Source organism: Anabrus simplex, chromosome 2, assembly GCF_040414725.1.
Source record: "Anabrus simplex isolate iqAnaSimp1 chromosome 2, ASM4041472v1, whole genome shotgun sequence".
Taxonomy (NCBI): Eukaryota; Metazoa; Arthropoda; class Insecta; order Orthoptera; family Tettigoniidae; genus Anabrus; species Anabrus simplex.
In genome coordinates this window covers 1,161,905,351-1,161,927,059 of record NC_090266.1, presented here as the reverse complement: position 1 = coordinate 1,161,927,059, position 21,709 = coordinate 1,161,905,351, and the positions used below count along the sequence as shown (strand labels likewise).

Genomic DNA, 21,709 nt, shown 5'->3' with positions numbered 1-21,709 from the left:
ATCAGGATTTTGAAGTGACCCAGTCAAGAAGCATATGTTTGTTATTCAAGAAAAGCAGTACCTTACATAATGGATTACGGTAGTCCTATTTCCTTAATATGAATCTCACATTTTGTCGTACGATTCACATTGAATTGACATTCAGAAATTTGAACGATATATTGTTTATGTAAATTTTAAGAATTTTCCCGCAAGATTGTAATTCTAGAAAGTTTTAAATATAAAAATGTCGAGTATGTTAATAATGAGATAAAAACGCACAAATATGTATGTCGAGTATATGGAACAACAAAGGGCTCAAAACCCTGTTGGGTTTGTCCGAAGCTATCTGATGTGTCAACGCTATGATCAGTTTGCACGAAGTTGACTGCCAAGATGTTTTCTAATGACCTTTCATTCAGAAAATGTTTCAGCCTTTTGAAGTTGGCGCTAGAAGAGAAGCCTGGCAAAGATTTTAAGTTAGAGCGCCGTCAAGTTATCGTGAATGTAGAGCGGAAATGCACAACCTGTAACACTTCCTAATTCCGGTAGGTCATTGAATGTATTGCGGTCGCGGTGTAAACTTAAGGATTTAATTTTAAATTGAATGAATGAAGTGTGCGTCGTACGTAGGGATATGTAAGTATTAACCAAAACTCAGTTCTTCCATAAATTTAAGTCAGAGTGTCACAGACACATTCCGTACCAGGGTACATTGACTCTACTGATTCCAACCTATCTTCCACCTGTGTTTAATCTTGAAACGGAATCAAGGTGTAGGTTGACCTTATTTTGGTTTGTTACCTATATAAATTAGAGTTAGTTTTACGCCAGTATTCGACGTGTACCATGTAGGGACCTCTTATTTTATGTCTTAAAAGGCTTGAACACGTTGGGCGACAGTGAGATTGTATAATAATGTCGCCTGTGGCAATTTATTACCTCAGTGTCTCTTGTAACTGTAAATATTATAGGTTAGTACTTGTCCTCGTTTTTTAAAATATCTAATGTTCCCATATCCCCTTTCTGTAGAAGTACCTTTGTCAGCCGATGCTTTAGAGTTTTGACATGAGTGTCTTATTAACTGTAATTCTTGTGTACAAATTTTTGTTTTTGTACAAAGCAATAACTTATTAATTTCTTTGAAACCTCTTTTATTTTGCAGGCTGTGGGTTCGGTGAGGCCTGGGAGGATGGCGGAGCCTGACCGCAGCTCAAATGATGGCACTCCAGAGAACGAGACTGAAGCCGACTCAGGTACTCAGAATGAAGGAGGCCAAAGTAATGAGGAAGGTGGGGAGCAGGATAATGAGGTGGACCAGTCCAGTGGCCTGGGTGGTCCCGATGGAGTGCTTAACACCAATTATGACTCTAGCGATGGAGCAATACCAGTGCATAGATGTGACCGCTGTGACAATTACGAGGCATTGAGTCATGCCGCATTGCTCTCTCATCTGTCACGATGTACAGGCAATGAGGGGGAACCTTCTGCTCCTGGTGAAGTTCATCGTGGTCATGATCGCAAGATATTTGAGTGTGACGTGTGCAATATGAAGTTTTCAAATGGTGCTAATATGCGTAGGCATAAAATGCGTCACACTGGTGTGAAACCTTACGAGTGTCGTGTTTGTCAAAAACGTTTCTTTCGTAAAGATCACTTAGCAGAACATTTTACCACTCATACCAAGACACTTCCGTATCACTGTCCAATCTGCAACCGTGGCTTCCAGCGACAGATAGCTATGCGTGCTCATTTTCAGAATGAGCATGTTGGTCAGCATGACATGATCAAATCATGTCCTTTATGTAGCTACCGTGCAGGCTCCATGAAGAATTTGCGGGTCCATTTCTTTAATAGGTGAGATTATAATAATTTAATTACACTTCAGTTTTTTAATTCGTAGCTGAGTTCGTTTCTTGAGAGGCTTTTTTTAGTGTTATTCTTACTGGGTAACTTTACAGGTTTTCAGTTACATGAAGAAAGTGTTTGGCTTCATGAAGTCTTATATTGGTTGTAAAATATGGAAATATTGAATTCCATGCTTCATCATTGTTGGAAACTATGCTGTTCACCTGTCAGTAACCAATACCATGATATCTAATAGTCTTGGCCATGGAACAGTTAAGCTAATAATGTTTATGTAGCTTAATGTAAATATCATCTCACTCTGAACAAGGTTGAAAGGGACAGAAAAAGAACTCTGTGGCCAGTTTAAATTTACATGGCTAGTAATAATAATGTGGGAATTATACGAAATCTTATTGTAAAGCGAATCGTCTGTTTTCTTCGTGGCAGTGCTTGTCTGTTGAAGTTATGTTGTGACCTACTACAAACTTCTAATGAAATCCATGAATTTCAAGTTGTATGTTGCCTTGATCAGGATCAATTTAGGTTTACTGCATCAGGATATCAGTGCTATTGAGTTTGCAACATGGTTAATCTTATTCCATGGTGTTCCTGTAGATCTTCATCAGATGAACATGTAAGTTATAGGCCTGTGTAGCCTTGGTAAATCTAATCTGTCGTTTTTTGTGAGAAAATTGTCTTTAACACCTTGTATCATAAGAAGGGTTGTTGCATACAGCTTAGGGTCTGTTGAAGATATTTGCGTATGAATCTTTGGTGTAGTATTGATCAATACTTGCCCCCTCGAGACAAGACTTTCACACGCGTGGAACGACTGTCGTTTGTTTACTTCTCACGGCCTTTTCGCAAAGGATGTTGTCATGTGGTGCACAATGTTGCCAACCCCTCTACTAATGGGTGGTGCTTGAGGAACTAATAGGTGGTGGTGGTGATTATTGTTACACCATTGATCTGGACTGGTTCATGCTGTGCAGATGGTTAGGATAGGACCTGGACGAGACCATTGATGCAGGGGCAAGCAAAGGAGGTCTGAGGGCCTAAGCCCCCAGGTTAGAGCCGTGAAGCGGCCTTAGGCCTCTACTTTCCTGTGGAAACACCATTGGTCTGGATTGGTTCTTGCCGTGCGGACCTAGACAAGACCAGTGATATAGGGACAAGCAAAGGGGGTATGGGGGCATAAGCACCTAGGTTAGAGCCGCAAAGCGGCCTTAGGTCTCTACTTTCCTGTGGAAACACCATTGGTTCCTTAACATATTATATTTACTTGTGCTTTTATTGTGCCGGGTTTGGTAACGGAATACGACTATCATAATTGACGGGAATGACATCAAGTTTCTCTCTACGTTGGCCAATGGGAATGCAAGTAGCAACTTCAGCAATGAAAATGGCGTGTACTGCGCTTCATTAGGTTATAAAAGTAAATGTATAGTACGCGAACCTCTTCTTGAGCCCTAGTTCCCATTCTGCACTATGGAACTCAGGGCTCGAAGAAAAGTTTCGCGTACTATACTTCTGGGGGTGGAATGGTGAGTTCCTGGACATAGCAATGAATACATCTCTCCTCTGAGATGCATTCCAAGTAAGATTTCATTAATTTCCATTTACTTATAACGTTAAAAAATCTTGTCTCAGAGTGTCAGTTTTTACCTAGTATTGTTTTGTTTCCAGTACAGTGAGATTCAAAATGCAAAGAATCTTAGCACTGAAAAGTTTTTTGGGAGATTCCAGTGAAAGGGCTTTTTTCCTCTATCCATGTACAAATTGAACCCCCAGAAGTTGGTATTTTGTTCTGAAAATCTTGCGTCTATCCATTGGATATTGAGCTGCAGGGACAAGTTGATATTTTAAAATACTGTATAAACTTGCACTGTATTTGACCAGTGCTAACAGTTCAAATTTACAAGGATAGTAATAATGTGGAAATGCCCACTTTTCTGTATTATCTGATCACTTATTTATTACTACATTTTCTTAAAATCTTATTGTTTTTATACCCATAAATACTTAGTACAGCTCAGGCGGTAGAGCGCTACCTTTCTGGGCTCAAGCTGGCGTGTTTGATCTCCGCTCATTCTGGTGGTATTTGAAGGTGCTTATATACGTCAGCCTCATGTCTGTACATTTACCAGAATGAAAATGAACTGCGGGACAAAATTCCGGCATCACAGCATCTCCGAAAACCGCAAAGGTAGTTAATGGGACGTAAAACAAATAACATTACTATTAAATACTTATTACCCATCTTGTCGCATTGTCTTTTAGGCTAAAGGCCGATAGTGTCAGATGATTGCGAAAAAAAAAATTATCATTTTTACTCTGCACAGTGCATAGTGTCCCCTGGAGCTTCATTAGATGAACATACAGGCCAATGTGACTTTGATGAACTTGTTCCAAAGTCTGCTGTGAGAAAAAATGTCTTCAAAATTTATATTATGAGAAGTGAATACCATGCCATTAACCAGTACCATAATATTTTGTATTGTAGTCTGGGCCATCAAACAGTTAATAATGTTCATATAATTTAATGCAAATATAATTTCACTCTGAATAAGGATGAGAGGGACAACTTGATATTTGACCAGTGCTAACAGTTCAAATTTACAAGGATAGTAATAATGTGGAAATGTCAGAATTTCCTGGGTGAATGGGAGCACTACACTTTCCACAAAAATAGCGTGTTTCACTAATAATTTTATTTTTGAAGCACACTTTGCACCTTCTTGAGGGGAACTGTACTTTATTTGATGAGAGAAACTTCAAGAGAATATGCAGTTATGGTACACAAGTCGACCATTGCCAATTCACTCGTAGGTGCCGTCAAATGCTATTAGATATGTTCATTAGGGTACAAGGAAGGAGTAGAGAGGATTATCTGACATAGAACACTAAAGAGTACACTGTATAGGACTGGTAGAGCACATGGCGACCATGTTTACTTGGTGACAGAGGGCTGACGACGTCATATCTGACGTCATAGGGTGTTAATGACAAGGAATTAATATCCAAAAACTAAGTCCGAATTTTTGCTACTGCGCGTGCATGACTAATTTAATTAACATTTCACCGTGGACAAGAAAAATGATCGTGGCGTCATAAGTATGATGTCACACCAACCCCTGTTGCTGTATAGACAGTACATGTGGTACACCTACGAGAATGTGACGTAAACCTTTCCTCGCCAACCCTTCCTCGCGGAAGAAATGGGGCGTAACACCCACGGTAATGCAAATATGTGTGGTTCGTAATGTATTATTGAAAATATGCATAACCATGGGAAATAAACATTGTGAAACTTTTAACCAAATCTATTCGGGAAAGTTTAATCATAATGACCTACTTTCTTTGTCAGTAGACAGGTTAGTATTGGCTTTAGGGGTTGACGTGATTACGTTAGTTAGGTTGGTACTTTTCGTGCGCATTTGTAGATCGAAGATGGAGGGGCAGTTTCCTTCAGCCGTTACTATGTGTTCATGATAGTGGTGCCATTACTGTCAATTGAAGTTTTGATACTGGTATTTATTTAATTAATGGCTCGTAGGCCTATATCCACTTTGTGCAGTATTGTGTAGTTAACTTTTAAAGGAATTATTCATACATTCAAGGTGGATATATGTGCGTTGTTTTAGGTGTTTAATTGCATATCAAATTGCGATGAAACTATCCTCGAGTGCTTTCAAATTAATTTTGGCTGGCTTCGTAGACGATGCCTGCAGTACGTACAATGGATACCAAAATAACCTTCTGTGAGTACCATTTGAACACACTACTTCCTATTCTTGCTTCTGTGTGAACTTGATATAATGTAGCCTTTGTTTTAATTTTTTTTTGACTGGGTCGGTAGGTCAGTGGCAAGCATAAAGGAAGGATCGTTTGTACATGCTTTTCTGATTCCTAAACAGGCACCTGCGTGCATAACCATAAATTGCTTTTCTTGCTTTATGTCGCTCCAACACAGATAGGTCTTAGGACGACGAACGGGAAAGGGCTAGGAGTGGGAAGAGTACGTGGCCTTGAATAAGGTACAGCCCCAGCATTTGCCTGGTGTGAAAATGGGAAACCACGGAAAGACATCTTCAGGGCTGCCGACAGCGGGGTTCGAACCCACTATCTCCCGAATACTAGATACTGGCCTCACTTAAGCGACTGCAGAACCATAAATTGCTCCATAACGGGCGCTTAAGCGGTATCGAAGCGATCTCTGGCGTTTTCTTCCTTTCTTTTGAATTTCCAATATTTTAATGGTTCATTGTGATTTCTATGGTGACTTTATATCATCAGTATGCATTATGTGATATGAAATAATCATTTTTTTCTGCTATAACCCATGGTGTACTTAGTTTGTGTTCTGTGTAAATTTCAATGTCGGATGTTGGCTCGTGACATCATAGTTTCATCATGGCTGACCTTCAAGAAGTTGAAGGGATGAACTATGATATAAATGTTGATTCCCATAGGGAACATGAAATATTTGTCCTGAATGGTCCAATAACAGGAGGAATCAGTAAATCAAGGAACTATGTCGTCATAAACATGGCCACCATGGCAAGAGAATTGTAGCAGTTGGCAAATATTTGCAGTTAATAATGCCACAAATGGCAAAAAATCATATTTTTCGTATCTAAGTTCCTTCTCTGGACATGGTAGAATTCGCCCTTTAGGTTAAGAAATTTCGGAAACCCGAATTGGAGATGGTCGGCTTATGTACCGGTATACCAATATGAATGGTCCGTTATTGGACTTTATAAGCCCGCCTGGTGGCCATGATCGTTAAGGCGCTGAAGTCTAAATGGTCTGACACCGAGGTTAGCCAGTTCGAGTCCCGTTGTTCAAAATAATTTTCACCATCAGAATGTTGGCCGGCATTCATTTCATCTCGTTAACTCCTCTGATGAGGTTGACGTCAGGAATGGCATCCGGTCGTAAAAACCCGCCACGACAGATTCATCTCACCTCTTACCCGATCCTGTAGGGAAATGGAACAAGGGTTGGACAAACATTGGACTTTATCAATTTTCCAGCTAATTCATTCCTGGTTGCCAGCATTTCACTCCAGTGTGCTAAGTTGGGCTCATCAATTGGTAAATAGCACACCCACCAAGACGCATGGCTAGTGCATACCGTGGAGGCCACTGCGTAGGCTACTTGGAGCCACCGGCAGTGCCATTGCACTATGAGAGACTTTGTCTCATTACCAAAAATTGATGCCTGCCTGGCGATCAGATTCCCTATGGGAATCAACATCTATATTGTATACCGGAACCGAATATGCTCTTTCCTTTTCACATCTAACCTAAATGGTGGATCCTTAGTCGGTGCCCTCTTTGGCGGCAAAATTGCAGGACATGGACTTTGAAATGATGAAGTGGATTGTGCTGAGATGTCGGAGAGTGCCGGGCTGAGTGGCTCAGACGGTTAAGGCGCTGGCCTTCTAACCCCAACTTGGCAGGTTCGATCCTGGCTCAGTCCGGTGGTATTTGAAGGTGCTCAAATACGACAGCCTTGTGTCGGTAGATTTACTGGCACGTAAAAAGACCTCCTGCGGGACTAAATTCCGGCACCTCGGCATCTCCAAAGACCGTAAAAGTAGTTAGTGGGACGTAAAGCAAATAACATTATTATTATTATTATTATTATTATTATTATTATTATTATTATTATTATTGAGATGTCGGAGAGAGGCGACTGTACTTGTATGTCGGGTTCACTTTTTTCCTGGAGCAAGTTTTTAACAACTGTCTGCGTCTGCATGAAATTCAGGAATGTTATTGTTTTTTTGAGAATTTGAGTTCCGAAAGAGCCGAAATGCATTAAAAAGTGAGCAGTACAGTAAATAAAAGACATCAATTTTTGACCACTTTACAGTTTTTCTCACGAAAGGATAGAATGCCAAGTACTGGTCTGCAGTGTCAACACCAAGCATGTGTTTATTATTGTCAGTCACAGACTCTGGTTTCAGTTGTTTTTCCCCAGATTTATTTGTTTCAACCATTTCTGCCAAGTGAATGGTAGTTACCATAGTATTAACCTTTTTGTCCCTTCAAGGAACAAGCAATACATCCTCGTCTCTCCCGAAAGTCATTTCGCCCCGTTTGAGAATTGCCTGGTGTTCTTTAGATCTTTCAGTACACCTCTATTTGATTGTGTATTGTTCTACATGCAGCAGTGTTCTGTCTCCGTAATTGTTTTGCGAGTCCAACGCTGTTGTAATAATTATCCGTATATACTAGGTACCCCTGAGCAAGATCATTTTCAAGCAGCTGAAAAAAACAAAACAAAAAAAAAACTGTGCTTTGTAAATTCGCACCACTTAGATCATATATCATGAGTTTACAGATATACCCTATGTTAGACTCACAAACCTTCCTCACTAAAATTCCATGTTTTATTATTTTTACCAGGGTTGTATACGCGGAATCACAGGCGCCCTCTCCAGGCTAGCATTCCCTCATCCAGAGCAATTTTCTGTTTGGGGGGATAAAGCTCTGTAAATCTGTCGCAAAGTTTCTTTAAAATGGGTCTAATTTTATTTAATCTGTCAGTGCTGTGCTCATATTTGCTGCTGTCATTAAAGTCGAGTATCCTGTCATACTTTTGAAATGGTTTCGTGACATGGTTTTTGAGAAAACAGGAGTGGAGAAAATTGGATCTTCTGTCCAGTACATTCTGAGAGATGGTTTACTACTGATGCCAGTAGTGAGCATCAAACCCAGGAATTGTCTCATTTCTGAAACCATCACTGGACTCCAGGTTTGTGTAAGAGTGTTTAGAGAAGAGATGTGGTGCAGCACTGATTACCTGACTGGCATACAGATTTGTTTGCTTGCACATGTACTCGAGAAATTCAGCTGTGAGAAATAGATTTACAAATGACATCTTGTTACTGTTTTCTGTTTCTTTATTTAGGCATGGTTTAGCTGTAAATGGGATAGCATGGGAGAATGATATATAGGCGAATTTTCAGATACTGTGCTTTCTGTCACTCGTGCAAGAAAATCTTCTTCACTGTCATCACTGTCACTTTCACTCAGTTCCAGAATTAGTTCACCACTTGAGTCTTCATCAAATAGGATATCGGCAGTTTTGGCAACACTTATATTGTCCCTAAATGCCATGGTTACACTTCAGAACCCGATTATATACGCTTGTGCAGTCACAAACCAACTACACAGCTAGCTCGGCCAGCACTAGCCTTCGTTCAGAAATGGAATTTAAAAAATGCATTGGAAGGGATTTCTAGTGAGTAGAAGCATTCAGGGGTGTTATACTCGTCTCTGTCGCACATATTTGTACAAAAATAAACCACACTTGCGTAGGAATGGCTACAATTCAAGGTTTTGCTATCCGGGCTGACTCAGATACGGTCCAGAGCATGGACACGCGCTATAGGCAATAACTCGGATACAGGCGTGAGTGTGTTAACAGCTGAGATTCACACTGGCGACTGATGCTTGCGAGGTCGAACATGTGCACGCTGCTTGCAAGGTCAAGAACTATGCATGTGCCTCCAGTATTGCAGCTTACATATCGGAGAGTAAAAATGCCTTTTGAACGGTCTTAGTTTATATGTCCGGATCCTGTATACATTTAATAACCTCTGACACTAGCAAAAAAAAGTAAATTATTTACAATAAATTGAAAGGAGGTAATAACACACTATTCATTGCAAATGGCTGGCATAGGAAGGAGATTATGGCCTTCAGAGGGAATACTCCATTAATCTGGAACTCGTCAATGATGTATCTTTTTCACTATCATTGACTGCCAACAAAGAGACGCAGTTCTCATGTACATCTTCATTTTCCCATACCTTACGTACCACTGTGTATAGACTGTGAAAAGCTAATTTTTTTTTTTCTTTTTTTAACAGCAACGTCTGAACCCAGATCATCTTGGTTGTATTAAAATGGCAATAGTAAGGTAGAAGTCAAATTACTTTGTGGCCGTGTCATCTTGAAATTTCAACCAAAACTTACACTAGAAATTGTGTTTTATCCTTCTTGTGCTGTAGCAGTTTCTTTCCTTGTGTCATGACTGGAGTGACAAAGACTAGACATTACTATATGATACCCACAAATTACTGAAAAACATACAGAAGATTTTAAACCGTACCGAATACCATACACGCTGAGCAAGATGACTTAACCACATAGTGAATGTAAACTACTAGGTTTTGAGATCAGATGCTCAGTTGATATACATGGTAGCTCGTTACTAGATGGATAGATGTGTTTCATCACACAACTACTAGCCAGTGCTAAATGTCAGTTTACAAGTTACAATGTTCAGAGCATAGCATCATCATGTAAGAACCACATATATCTTCGTATATTCAGAGGAATGTTATCCACAGCTTCTGGTATCAGTATGAAGTACCCTGTTAGCTCAGCTTAAAATGTGAAACATGTTTTGCTTGACAGGATATTTGTCATTGCATATACTGATCTTCCGCTAGTTTTCCCATTTGTTTTATCCCCTCTGTTTCTGAGATGAATACTCTTTTATATGTTGTACTAAAATTGACATGTGGGCCTACTACTATTTTGTTAATGTAGGTCATGGGGTGCAACCATTTAAACAAAAGTTTTTTAATGATCCTTTAGTACAGATAGATTTTCTGTGATAAAATAGAGGGGTGGGAGGTAGCAACCGTAACCTTAATCAAGGTACATAAAGGTACACCCTATGTGGGTGGGATACGCAGACAAAGAATACACCCACGGTATCCCCTGCCTGTCGTAAGAGGCGACTAAAAGGGGCGACCAAGGGATGATCGTATTAGAACCACCGATGTTAGTGAAGTACCGGTATTATGTTTTCTGTAGCGACATGTGTAATCCTATTTTTGCAGCCTGGCACCCAAGTACAGTATGTTGTGTTGCAGTGCTGCTACTTTTGTTGAGTTTGCCAGAAGTACCAAGTCGCCTGCGAACGCCAGGCAAACTACGATGAGTCTCTCTCACTTGTGTCCAAGATAAATCCCATTTAGGTTCTTCTTATCATCCCAATTCCTTTTGCCACTCTCTAATGACCTACTCCAGTGCACAGTCGAGCAGACGGGAGAATCCATCTCCCTCTCTAATTCCCATCTTGGTCTCAAAATTCTCCGAATGTGTTACTCTGAACTTAACTCGTGAAGTGGTATTTCACAGGTCCTGGTGGGTGAGGCTGTGGATTTTCTGGTCTAGTCCCAGTTCCTGAAGAATTCTCATATTCATCGGCCTGTCAGTGGTGTCGACAAAGGGCTCATCATACTTGTCTTAATACAGAATTTGTGTTGAACTGTTCATTACAAGAGCATCCTTTCTTGAATCCCCCTGTAATATTCCACTTATTGGGGGTCCAGTTGGGGTTTGGCTGTGTTGAGTAAGGCCTTGGACAGTATTTTATAGGTGACAGATACCAAGGAGACCCCATGGTAATTATTAATGTCACTCAGGTTACCCATTTTGTAATAAATAATAATCACAGTCTCAGCTACCTTGTGCAAGCATTTTAATTTGATGCCATCTGGCTGGTTGCTCATCAATTTCAGCATTTGGTTTTACTCTAGGCTTGTTAGATGACAGAGTAAACTGAATCTCTCTTGGGCGTCTATGGCTGAGTTTTAATCAATTTTGTCGGGTAAACATCAAATGTGTTACCATGCTGCCATCGTACGACATGGGATGTTGACTGGACTTTAATTCTGCCCTTCAAATATCCAACTTTCTCTCCTGAGTTTGAACCCGCTGTCTAGGTATCTGGAGGCCGCAGATCCACAGAGGGAGCTATCTATCTTCTGTAAAGAGTTGATCAGACCAGATGTTCGATCACTGAGTAGTCTCTCCGTTTTCCAGGATCTCAACTTGCTGATTGCCTAGTTTCCGACCTGCTTCCATAATTAATTCACTATGGACTATTCTCCCAGAGCTTTGTTATTTTGCATGGATGGAGTGATGGTTATCGCTGCTTCTTCTGTTGGGGGCAGGAGGTTCAGTTGGTAGGGACTGGCTTCATAGATAAAGGATGTCTCAGGGTAGTCACGGTTAAGAAGAGTCGAAGTACTTTGCAAGGAGACAGCATTTGGTCACTGTTGTTATGAGCTATCTTCCCAAATGGTCCTCGGAGGTGGAGGCTTGTTGTGGTACAGTGACTGAGGTTCCGTTTAAAAGTTCTGTAGATGATTATAGAGTAGTTGTTTTTGAAGTCTTCATGCAGCTATGTCAGTCGTTCCCTGGCATACTGTTGCATCACTTGTCTGATGATCCTGCCAGTTAGTTGGTGCTGCTCTAGGAACATATCCCAGTTTTTAGTATTATCATCAACCAGGAGATTGAGTTAGCACACATCCTGGCACATACAGTAACTTTTTTTTTTTTTTTTTTTTTTTTTACAGGTTGGGTGCACAGCAAAGAACACCCTCATACTCATCAAAATTGTATGTTTTTTTTTTCCTTTTTTTTTTTGCCTATTTGATGTCTTGAATGTTCAGCGGTCCATTCCGCATTCCTTGGTTACGTGCACTCAAGTTCAGAATTGGTGGGCCTACTTACTGTATTGTTAGAGAGGTTAGGAATCCAACATGGTGCTGCATGCACGTCATATGCTACGCAAGGTTGGCAACTTAGGTGTGGCTAGTGACAAGATTATTAGTGTGGTTTGGTTAGATTATTGACTAGTGACAGGAGCATTGGTCTTGATAGGTTAGACTGTTGGTCTAAGGGCAAACAAAGGGAGGAGCGCAAGCCCCCAGGTTAAAGCTGCGAAGCAGCCCACAGACCTCTAGTATCCCCAGCAAGAGTATTGGTTAGTGACAAGACCATTCGTCTGGATTGGTTAGACCAGTGACAAGACCATTGGTCTGGCAAAAATATTTATGAATTTCCCTCCTGTACCTACTTAACATATTCACATTGCAGACACATTCGGCACATGCCATGACACTTTCAAACTTCACAGTTTCATTACTGTATTTTCATTGAATGTGGCAGCTCTGTGACCTCACATGGTATGAACTGTATGAGAGACAGTAGCAAACTGTTCCAATTAATAGAAATACAGAAAATGGTTGCATTTTTCAGATTGGCATTGCCTCCATTTTCATTTTTCTTTATAGACCTCTGCTATTTCAGGTATCACTTCACATCATTTTTGCATTATTTTTTCATTCCTAAACGTCCATCCCCATTAGTGAAATACTACTGCTGTCTTCTTTTGATTACGAATGGCTTTCTCATTTCTGAGATACGTAGGCAGAAATTATTAAGATGTGTGCAAGTAACAATAGATGATTTTGCTAATGAATTTAATAAATTACTCAACATTCTCATGCCACCTACCTCTTCCTCAAAGTACATCTGTGAGATTTTTCTTTTGTTAAGAACTTAAAATTTGAAGGATATTGAGGATTCAAGAATATCTAGCTGAACCATTCTTGAGTTCAAAACACTTTAACACAGCACAGTTGCTTATGTGGTTATAACTGATGTTTCTCTTGAGTTTGCTATTATTTTTTTTTTTTTTTGCTAGCCACCTTACGTCGCACCGACACAGATAGGTCTTACGGCGACGATGGGACAGGAAAGGGCTAGGAGTGGGAAGGAAGCGGCCGTGACCTTAATTAAGGTACAGCCCCAGCATTTGCCTGGTGTGAACATGGGAAACCACGGAAAACCATTTTCAGGGCTGCTGACAGTGGAGTTCGAACCTACTCCCGAATACTGGATACTGGCTGCACTTAAGCGACTGCAGCTATCGAGCTCGGTCTCTTGAGTTCAAACCTCCACACTTATTCCGTCAACAAGCTAAACTAACCTGGCTGGGAGGGTTGGAGAAAACTTAGGGTTTTTGAAAAGAAAAACCAACAACCATGCTTTTTGGTTTAAGTCAGGTTTAATTTCAAATTTTTAGTTTAAATGAGTTCAAACCAGGTGTCGCTTCTTCAGCTCAAAGAGAAGTAAATATATTAAGTTATACTCTTTGTTCAAAAATTGAATTTTACTTTCAAATTAAATGATGAATCACAAATTATATTTTGAGAACTCCAGTGTACTGATTTCATACAGATTTGTCACTTCATTATTACATTGTAAATAAACTGAGTGCATGACTATTACACAACACTACAACTAAACCTTTAAGTAGAGTTCAAAAAGCACTATGGGTTTATGAATCATAATTCTGTTAGTGATTTAAAACATCAAAAGATTAAATAACTAGTAAATGTATAAACACTATTTGACGTTTCTTTTCCTTTTAGTGCTTACATTTTAACATCGCTATTAAATACTTTAAAGGGAAATACAAGCTTAGGGGCTTTCTCTTTGCCTAATCGATTGTGTACTTTTGAATGCACTAACCCAAAATATGAAGAAGCCTGTTGTTATTAAATTTATCAGTCTGTCTTTCAACTTTACTGCCATTTGCAGGTCATCTGTGATGTGACTTCTTTCTCAAAAAGTGGAAAGGTTTATGATTGAAACTCAGTTACACCCAATGCTAAATTATTTCCTTTTGGATTCAGCATGTAAACTAAGAAATGACCTGGTGTTAAAGCCATGTTATTGCTGTTTTTAAATGTTTGTCTTTTATACCTTCAAATTCTGTTCGAAAATTCTTCACGTACTGATTCGAAAATACCTAGGTAATACAGTTGTTTTTCTGAACGACATCAAGGGTAATGGCAATAGGCTTTAAACAATGAAGCATTTCATCCACATTGTGTTCTAATACAAAATTAGAAACTTGTGTTTGCACGGGCAGTATGAGTAGCTGCTGGCTTTCCAGCCAGATGTCCAAGGTTCAATTTCCTGTTGCTTTCGGATTGGAATTTTTACCTGAAAAATCATGTGGTGTCAGGGAGCACGTCTAAGCGTAACCCTCTGGCCAAAATCCAAAAAATATGCCGGCTGAGTGGCTCAAACAGTTGAGGCGCTGGCCTTCGGACCCCAGCTTGGCAGGTTCAATCCTGGCTCAGTCCGGTGGTATTTGAAGGTGCTCAAATACGTCAGCCTCGTGTTGGTAGTTTTATTGGCACGTAAAGGAGCTCCTGTGGGACTAAATTCTGGCACCTCGGCGTGTCCGAAAACTGTAAATGTAGTTACTGGGACATAAATCAAACAAAATTATTCAAATCCAAAATGAGCCAGGTGGCTCCAGCAACCCCAGAAATAACTGCGATAAGCTGAAGAAACTTGGGTTTGTACTGCTTTAACTAGAGCTTCACAATATTCTTTACAAATATGGAATGAAGTTGGGCAGTCTTTAAAGTATATCTCCAGACTATCTACCATAGTATTCTGGTGCACATGACTTGAGAGAACAAGTTTTGGAGCACCAGTTTTTCATTAACATGCATTAGGAAAATAGCAAAATACTTTATTACATTTATCAAATTTTCTCTCATATTTGGAATCTGAATATCGTTTACTAGCAGATTTTGTACATATGCCAAACATCCATAAGTGATCACATCCAAATCTTCATAATTTTCAAGCTGACAACATGCTTTTGAAACTTTGGTAATGTCATCTGTAACAGCAGAACAATCTTTGCACTTAGTCATCCTCACATATTTGAATGCTGTTAACTGCTGCTTCTGCCAGATAATTAGCTGTGTGAGCATGAGCTGATGTGTCAGTAGTGTCCACAAGCCTGTTTTCATGGTAACTGTAAGGTATATTATAGGTTCATTGTGAAATTATCGCTCAATTATACATTTGTAAAGAGCTTCCGTGGCTCATACGGCATCGCATCGGCCTCTCACCGCTGGATACCGTGGTTCAAATCCCGGTCACTCTATGTGAGATTTGTGCTGGACAAAGTGGAGGCGGGACAGGTTTTTCTCCGGGTACACCGGTTTTCCCGGGCATCTTTCATTCCAGCAACACTCTCCATTCTCATTTCATAGCATCTATCAATCATTAATAAATCGTTTTGGGAATGGCGACCCCATCATACTAATAGCCTATATATGCTTCATTCATTACACCCCTGACCCGGTGAATGACTGGAAAACAGTATGTAGGTTTTCATTTTCATACACATTTGTAACTTAAGGCAGCTCAGCATCTTAGGTTTTGGACCTCACGCCCGCAGGTTCAGTTCCTGGTTGGGTCGAGGGATTTTAATCTCAAATGCTTAATTCTCTTGGCTCAGGGACTGGGTGTTTGTGCCATCCTTGACATTCCTGAGACACTAACGAACATTTTCTCATCCACTACAGATGTTGCCCACATTCGTCATATGCGTCTTAAAAGTGCTGTAGGCCGGGCTGAGTGGCTCCGACAGTTGAGGCGCTGGCATTCTGACCCTGACTTGGCAGGTTCGATCCTGGCTGAGTCCAGTGGTATTTGAAGGTGCTCAAATACGTCATTCTCGTGTCTGTAGCTTTACTGGCTCGTAAAAGAACTCCTGCTGGACTAAATTCTGGCACCTCGACATCTCCGAAAACTGTAAAAGGAGTTAGTGCGACGTAAAGCCAATAACATCATTATTATTATTATTATCATTATTATTTAAATTTTGATCAATTATCAGACCTTAGGCATAAATTTTGATTTTTCTTTTCTTTTTAGTAAATAGTTTCCAGTAATGACCCACAAATTTCCTTCTGTTTTGAAGGATGTAACCTGGGTGAAGTTGTTGCAGAAATGTCGCAGATTGAGGGTGTTCAACATAACGATAAGCCATATTTCTTGTGAATATAAAACAAGCTACTTGCTCTTCCAAAGACTACTTCTGCATTGGTGTTGATCTAACCACATATGAATCCAATGATGTTACAGTGTTTATCCTCTTACCCTGAAGGTATTCTGGTTTATTTTCATTTCTCTCATTAGAAAAATACGTTTCATTACCGTTAGCGGAATTGGTGAAAGCATAAATGGATAAACTAGGGGTAGGTGTTCCTGTCGAAGTTGTGGTTGAAAAAATCAAGTTCGTGTTATACTGTATTTCCCAGATGGATTAGCGGTAATATGTTTATTATTTGTTCTTACAGTTGGCCGTGCAGTTAGTGTCGCATTGCTATGAGCTTGCATTCAGGAGATAATGGGTTCGAATTCCTGAATATGGTTTTCCGTGGATTCTCATTTTCACACCAGACAAACGATCGGGCTGTACCTTATTTAAGGCCACTAGCAAAAAGCACTTAACAGTTGAACCAGGAGATTAGCCAAAAAAAAAACCAACTTACAGTTGAACCAGGAGACATATGCAATGTAGGCCTATGCGTTATTACACATTGTGCACGCTTCCAGTTATAACCCCCACTATCAAAATTAACACACTCCCGTGCTGGACCCAGAACTGTCTAATTTCCGTGGTTTCCCATTTTCACACCAGTCAAATGCTGGGGCTGTACCTTAAGGCCACGGCCGCTTCCTTCCCACTCCTAGCCCTTTCCTCTCCCATCGTCGCCATAAGACCTATCTGTGTCGGTGTGACGTAAAGCCACTAGCGAAAAAAATGTCTAATTACCATCTCTGCCTTGCGAGTCGATCAGCAAATTGCCTAGAAATTCACCAGGCAATGGTGACACTGGCAGGCATCGGTACAGCATAATTCTTCCTTGCTTCACAGCCTGCATCAGCATTTAGAAGGAGTTTCCCTTGGAATGGGAATTCCTATTTGTTCGGAGTTTTCCAGGGTGTGACTGACTCAGGACTCATGAGAGTAGTACGAATAAATTATTGAATTATTTAATTGACTGAAGCTGAATAGCTCAGGTGGTAGAGCGCTGGCCTTCTGAGCTCATATTGATGGGTGTGGAAGTTCTCATATATGTCAGCCTCATATCGGTAGATTTACTGGCACATTAGAGAACTCCTGCGGGATAATATTCCAACACCTTGTATCTCTGAAAAGCCATAAAGGTATTTAGTTAGACATAAAACCAATACAGTGGAACCTTGGATTGCGAGCATAATTCGTTCCGGCAACATGCTTGTAATCCAAAGCGCTCGTCTATCAAAGCAAGTTTTCCCATAAGAAACAATTGAAACGCGGATGATTCGTCCACAACACAAAAATATGCATTCGCATACCATTTCTAAAACAAAATATAACGTAAAACAAATTAAAGTGCAATTTTCCTTACAATAGAATTGGTATTGGTGTGAGGAAGACGGAAGATGACATGAGAAGAGTTACTGTGTAGCACGAATTTCACTAACGGAATTACTGCTATCCATTGGCTCACTGGAATTTTTTTTATTTTCGTGCAACTTTAATGAGGAACCTGTCCAATAACTGTTGCTTTCGCCTCTTTTTCAGGATTTCACAAAAATATGACATTGCATTGTCATTGAACTGATTCATCGCTTGCACTGCTACAGCCTTATGCGGGTGATGTTTTCCTACAAAATTTTGCACTGTTTCCCACATCCCGAATCTCAGTTGAAGTGAGAGATTCCATTGACTCCTCCTCTTCCCCGGACGAGATCTCCATATCCTCCTCCTGTTGTTCACGATGCAGGTCCATCGGTTCGTTGGTGGTCAGTTGGTGGCTATGTTCTTCCACCAGCTTTTGAATGTCCACGTCATTCACCTCCAGCCCCATAGTCTTCCTTAAGGACGCAATTCCATCGGCAATCAGCAGCTCATTGTCACCAGCAATTCCCTCAAAGTTACGTCCAAGAACACAGTCAGGCCACACCTTCCCCCAAGTGGAAGTGAGAGTTCTCTTGGTGACTCCATCCCAGGCTTTACCGATGATCTTCAGGTAGTTCACGATGGGGAAACGATTTCTCCCAAACTCTCGGAGGGTAAGGTTTGTTCCTTCGGTCACTTTGAAGCATTGCTGAAATAATGCTTTGGTGTATAGCTTCTTGAAGTTCGAAATGACTTGCTGATCCACAGGCTGGATTAGTGTTGGGGGGAAGGAACTTAACTTAAACGAACTTGAATTCCTCCAGTAGTCGTCCTCAAGGCCTGGAGGATTAGCAGGAGCATTGTCCATAAGCAGCAAGACTTGCAGCGGCAGATTATTTTCTGAAAGGTATTTCTTCACGACAGGACCAAAGACCTCGTTCATCCATTCAAAAAACGAACAGGGGAGGGGAAAGCGTAGGTACGCATGACGCTCGTATTGCGGAACCTCACTCGCTTATCAAGTTACAATTTATTTAAAATGCTTGCTCGTCTTGCAAAACACTCGTAGACCAAGTTACTCGCATTCCGAGGTTTCACTGTATTATTATTATTATTATTATTATTATTATTATTATTATTTCTTTGAAAGGGCCAACTAAGGATCACAATGTTCAACTTTTCTGCTTGAAGAGGGACTTGATATTTGCCCAATACTCGTTCATTCACTGGCTATGCTTCTCTCTTCTTTCCTTTGTCCAGAGGGTGCCTCTTTTTTACATGATGGTCTGTCCTGAAACCTCTTTTGTTTGATTATTCTTCTGAGAGGTGCTCGGTTTCTGATGTTTTCAGTTACTCTCAGTTCCTGCATGTTTTTCTTCACTTCTGTTAACCATGGTGTCCCTATCTTTCTGTCTGTCTAATAGTTGAGAAGCCGGTAGGTCATTCTAATTGGGTTCATCCTCGTGATATGTCCATAGAAGTTCAGACACCTCTTCCTGGCTATGTCTGTGATTTTTTCAGTATAACTGTATAGCCCCTGGTTTGGTCACCTTCTGTACTCGCCATCTACTTTGATCAGTCCTAGTATCTTTCTCAAGATTTCCTCTCCTGGACCTCCAGTTTGTCCAACAATCCTTTCCTGTTCAACATCAAGCATTCTGTGCCGTATAGGGTTTCTGGGCGGATAACTGTCTGGTAGTGCCTCAGTTTGGTGTTACGAGAGAGACATTTCTTGTTATAAATGTTCTTGGTCAGTCGATATCCTAACTCTAGTTTGTTAATCCAGGTTGTTAGTGCTACCCCTTTTGACATATTTGATTCCAGCCATTCTCCCATTGTTGTTATTATTATTATTATTATTATTATTATTATTATTATTATTATAAGTGGACTGATTTTACAGTAACGTAAATAAGTGAAGTTCTAGCAGTAATTAGAATTTCATGCCATTGAAATGAAATGTCGTATGGCTTTTAGTGCCGCAATATCCCAGGACGGGTTCGGCTCGCTAGGTGCAGGTCTTTCTATTTGGCTCCCGTAGGCGACCTGCGAGTGGTGATGAGGATGAATTGATGATGATGACAACACATGCACCCAGCCCCCATGCTATTGGAATTAACCAATTAAGGTTAAAATCCCTACCCGGCCGAGAATCGAACCCGGAACCCTCTGAACCGAAGGCCAGTACGCTGACCATTCAGCCAACGAGTCGGACTTCATGCCATTAAAAAGTCAAGATGCTTCATTTAAAAGACACTTATTTTAAACCAGCCTACCCTGCCGGTTGTTGTACCACAATACGTTCTGGCAAATTTCTACAGAGAAGGAAGAAGCCTTATTTTGTGGGACACTAGATTATCAGGAGCTTTTTTTTTTTCTGAACCTGTCTTGGATTGTTCTGTTAGTGTATAAAATTTTGTAGAATGATATTAGTTTTACCTACTACTTACTTCAGTTATTATTGTTTGGAGAGAGAGATATCATTGTGGAAGCAAATGACCAATGTTAGCTACACAGGACTCCAGTTGGGTTACAGAGGGTTATATTGGCAAATTCAGTTGTCCCTGGCTGCACAGAATACTTCATCTTGAATATGGCGTGGGTAACATCTGCTGGTTGGACCAAAGGAGTAAATGCATCAGACTGTAAACCAGGAAAAAATATTGCAACATCTGTTGAGGCCAGAGTACTTTGCAAAGTATTGGAGAAATACTTTAAGAAATGACCTGTTTTATCACCTAAAACACTCTTCGACCTTGTACACAGAGATAAGTATAATCAAAAATGAAAAGAATTGGCAGCAAACCAAAGTGCAAAATAAGGTAGAATTTTAGGAAACACTCGCCACCTATGGCACCTGTAGGCCGGTGCATTTTCCACTGCATATAGCTAGGGACTTTCTGAGTATTTAATAACGGAGGGTTTATTACCAGTTATTTGATTTGCAGGTTCACTTGGCATAAGGGGGAGTTAGGCTTTGTTTAGAGAGAGAGAGAGAGAGAGTGTGTGTGTGTGTGTGTGCGCGCGCGCGTGTGCGTGCACGCTACATCACTCTCCTACAAGTCATGAGGTAAGATTTTTATGATTCATCTTTCAGAATAATGTAGTATGCAGGTGAGAATTTCCTCAAGGTTTACCCAAATCTATACTTAGTGAATCACTTTGGGTAAAATTTCAATGCTAAGACAGAGAATGAGTCATACATCATAAATGACTGCACAACTGTCTGACTCGTTGGCTGAACGGTCAGCGTACTGGCCTTCGGTTCAGAGGGTTCCGGGTTCGATTCCCGGCCGGGTCGGGGATTTTAACCTTAATTGGTTAATTCCAATGGCACGGGGGCTGGGTGTATGTGTTGTCTTCATCATCATTTCATCCTCATCATGACACGCAGGTCACCTACGGGAGTCAAATAGAAAGATCTCCACCTGGCGAGCCGAACCCATCCTGGGATATCCCGGCACTAAAAGCCATACGACATTTCATTTTTACTGCACAACTTTCATAATTGATAGACAATTTTTTTACATTTTGTGCTTATTGGAAAAATATCTCTGAACATTTTTTTCATCAAATTGTAGAAATGTTTATCAGCACTGCAAACAAGTTTACATTGTCTGAATATTTTGTTGAAATTGCTGTTATTTTAGTGGTTTTTTGCTTACTTACTCTTCATTAAAAGTAACAGCATAGTAGTTATCATGCATAACCAAAGTAACCTGTTTCCATTCATGTGCTAATAGGCAGGGAGAATTTATTCTGTGGTGTGTATTCCTGAATGACCTTTTTTTTC

The 21,709-nt window shown here is 40.4% G+C and overlaps 1 protein-coding gene across 1 annotated transcript in view; it reads left to right on the top strand.

The window, feature by feature from the left end:
- The first annotated feature begins 502 nt into the window (after positions 1–502).
- LOC136863376 (zinc finger protein ztf-16) overlaps positions 503–21,709 on the top strand; it is a 158,977-nt gene continuing 137,770 nt past the window's right edge. Inside the window, exons 1-2 of the mRNA XM_068225915.1 lie at positions 503–618; positions 1,145–1,836. Of these exons, the coding sequence (XP_068082016.1) occupies positions 1,172–1,836 (665 nt within the window). The 5' untranslated portion in view covers positions 503–618; positions 1,145–1,171. The remainder of the gene's footprint in view (positions 619–1,144; positions 1,837–21,709) is intronic.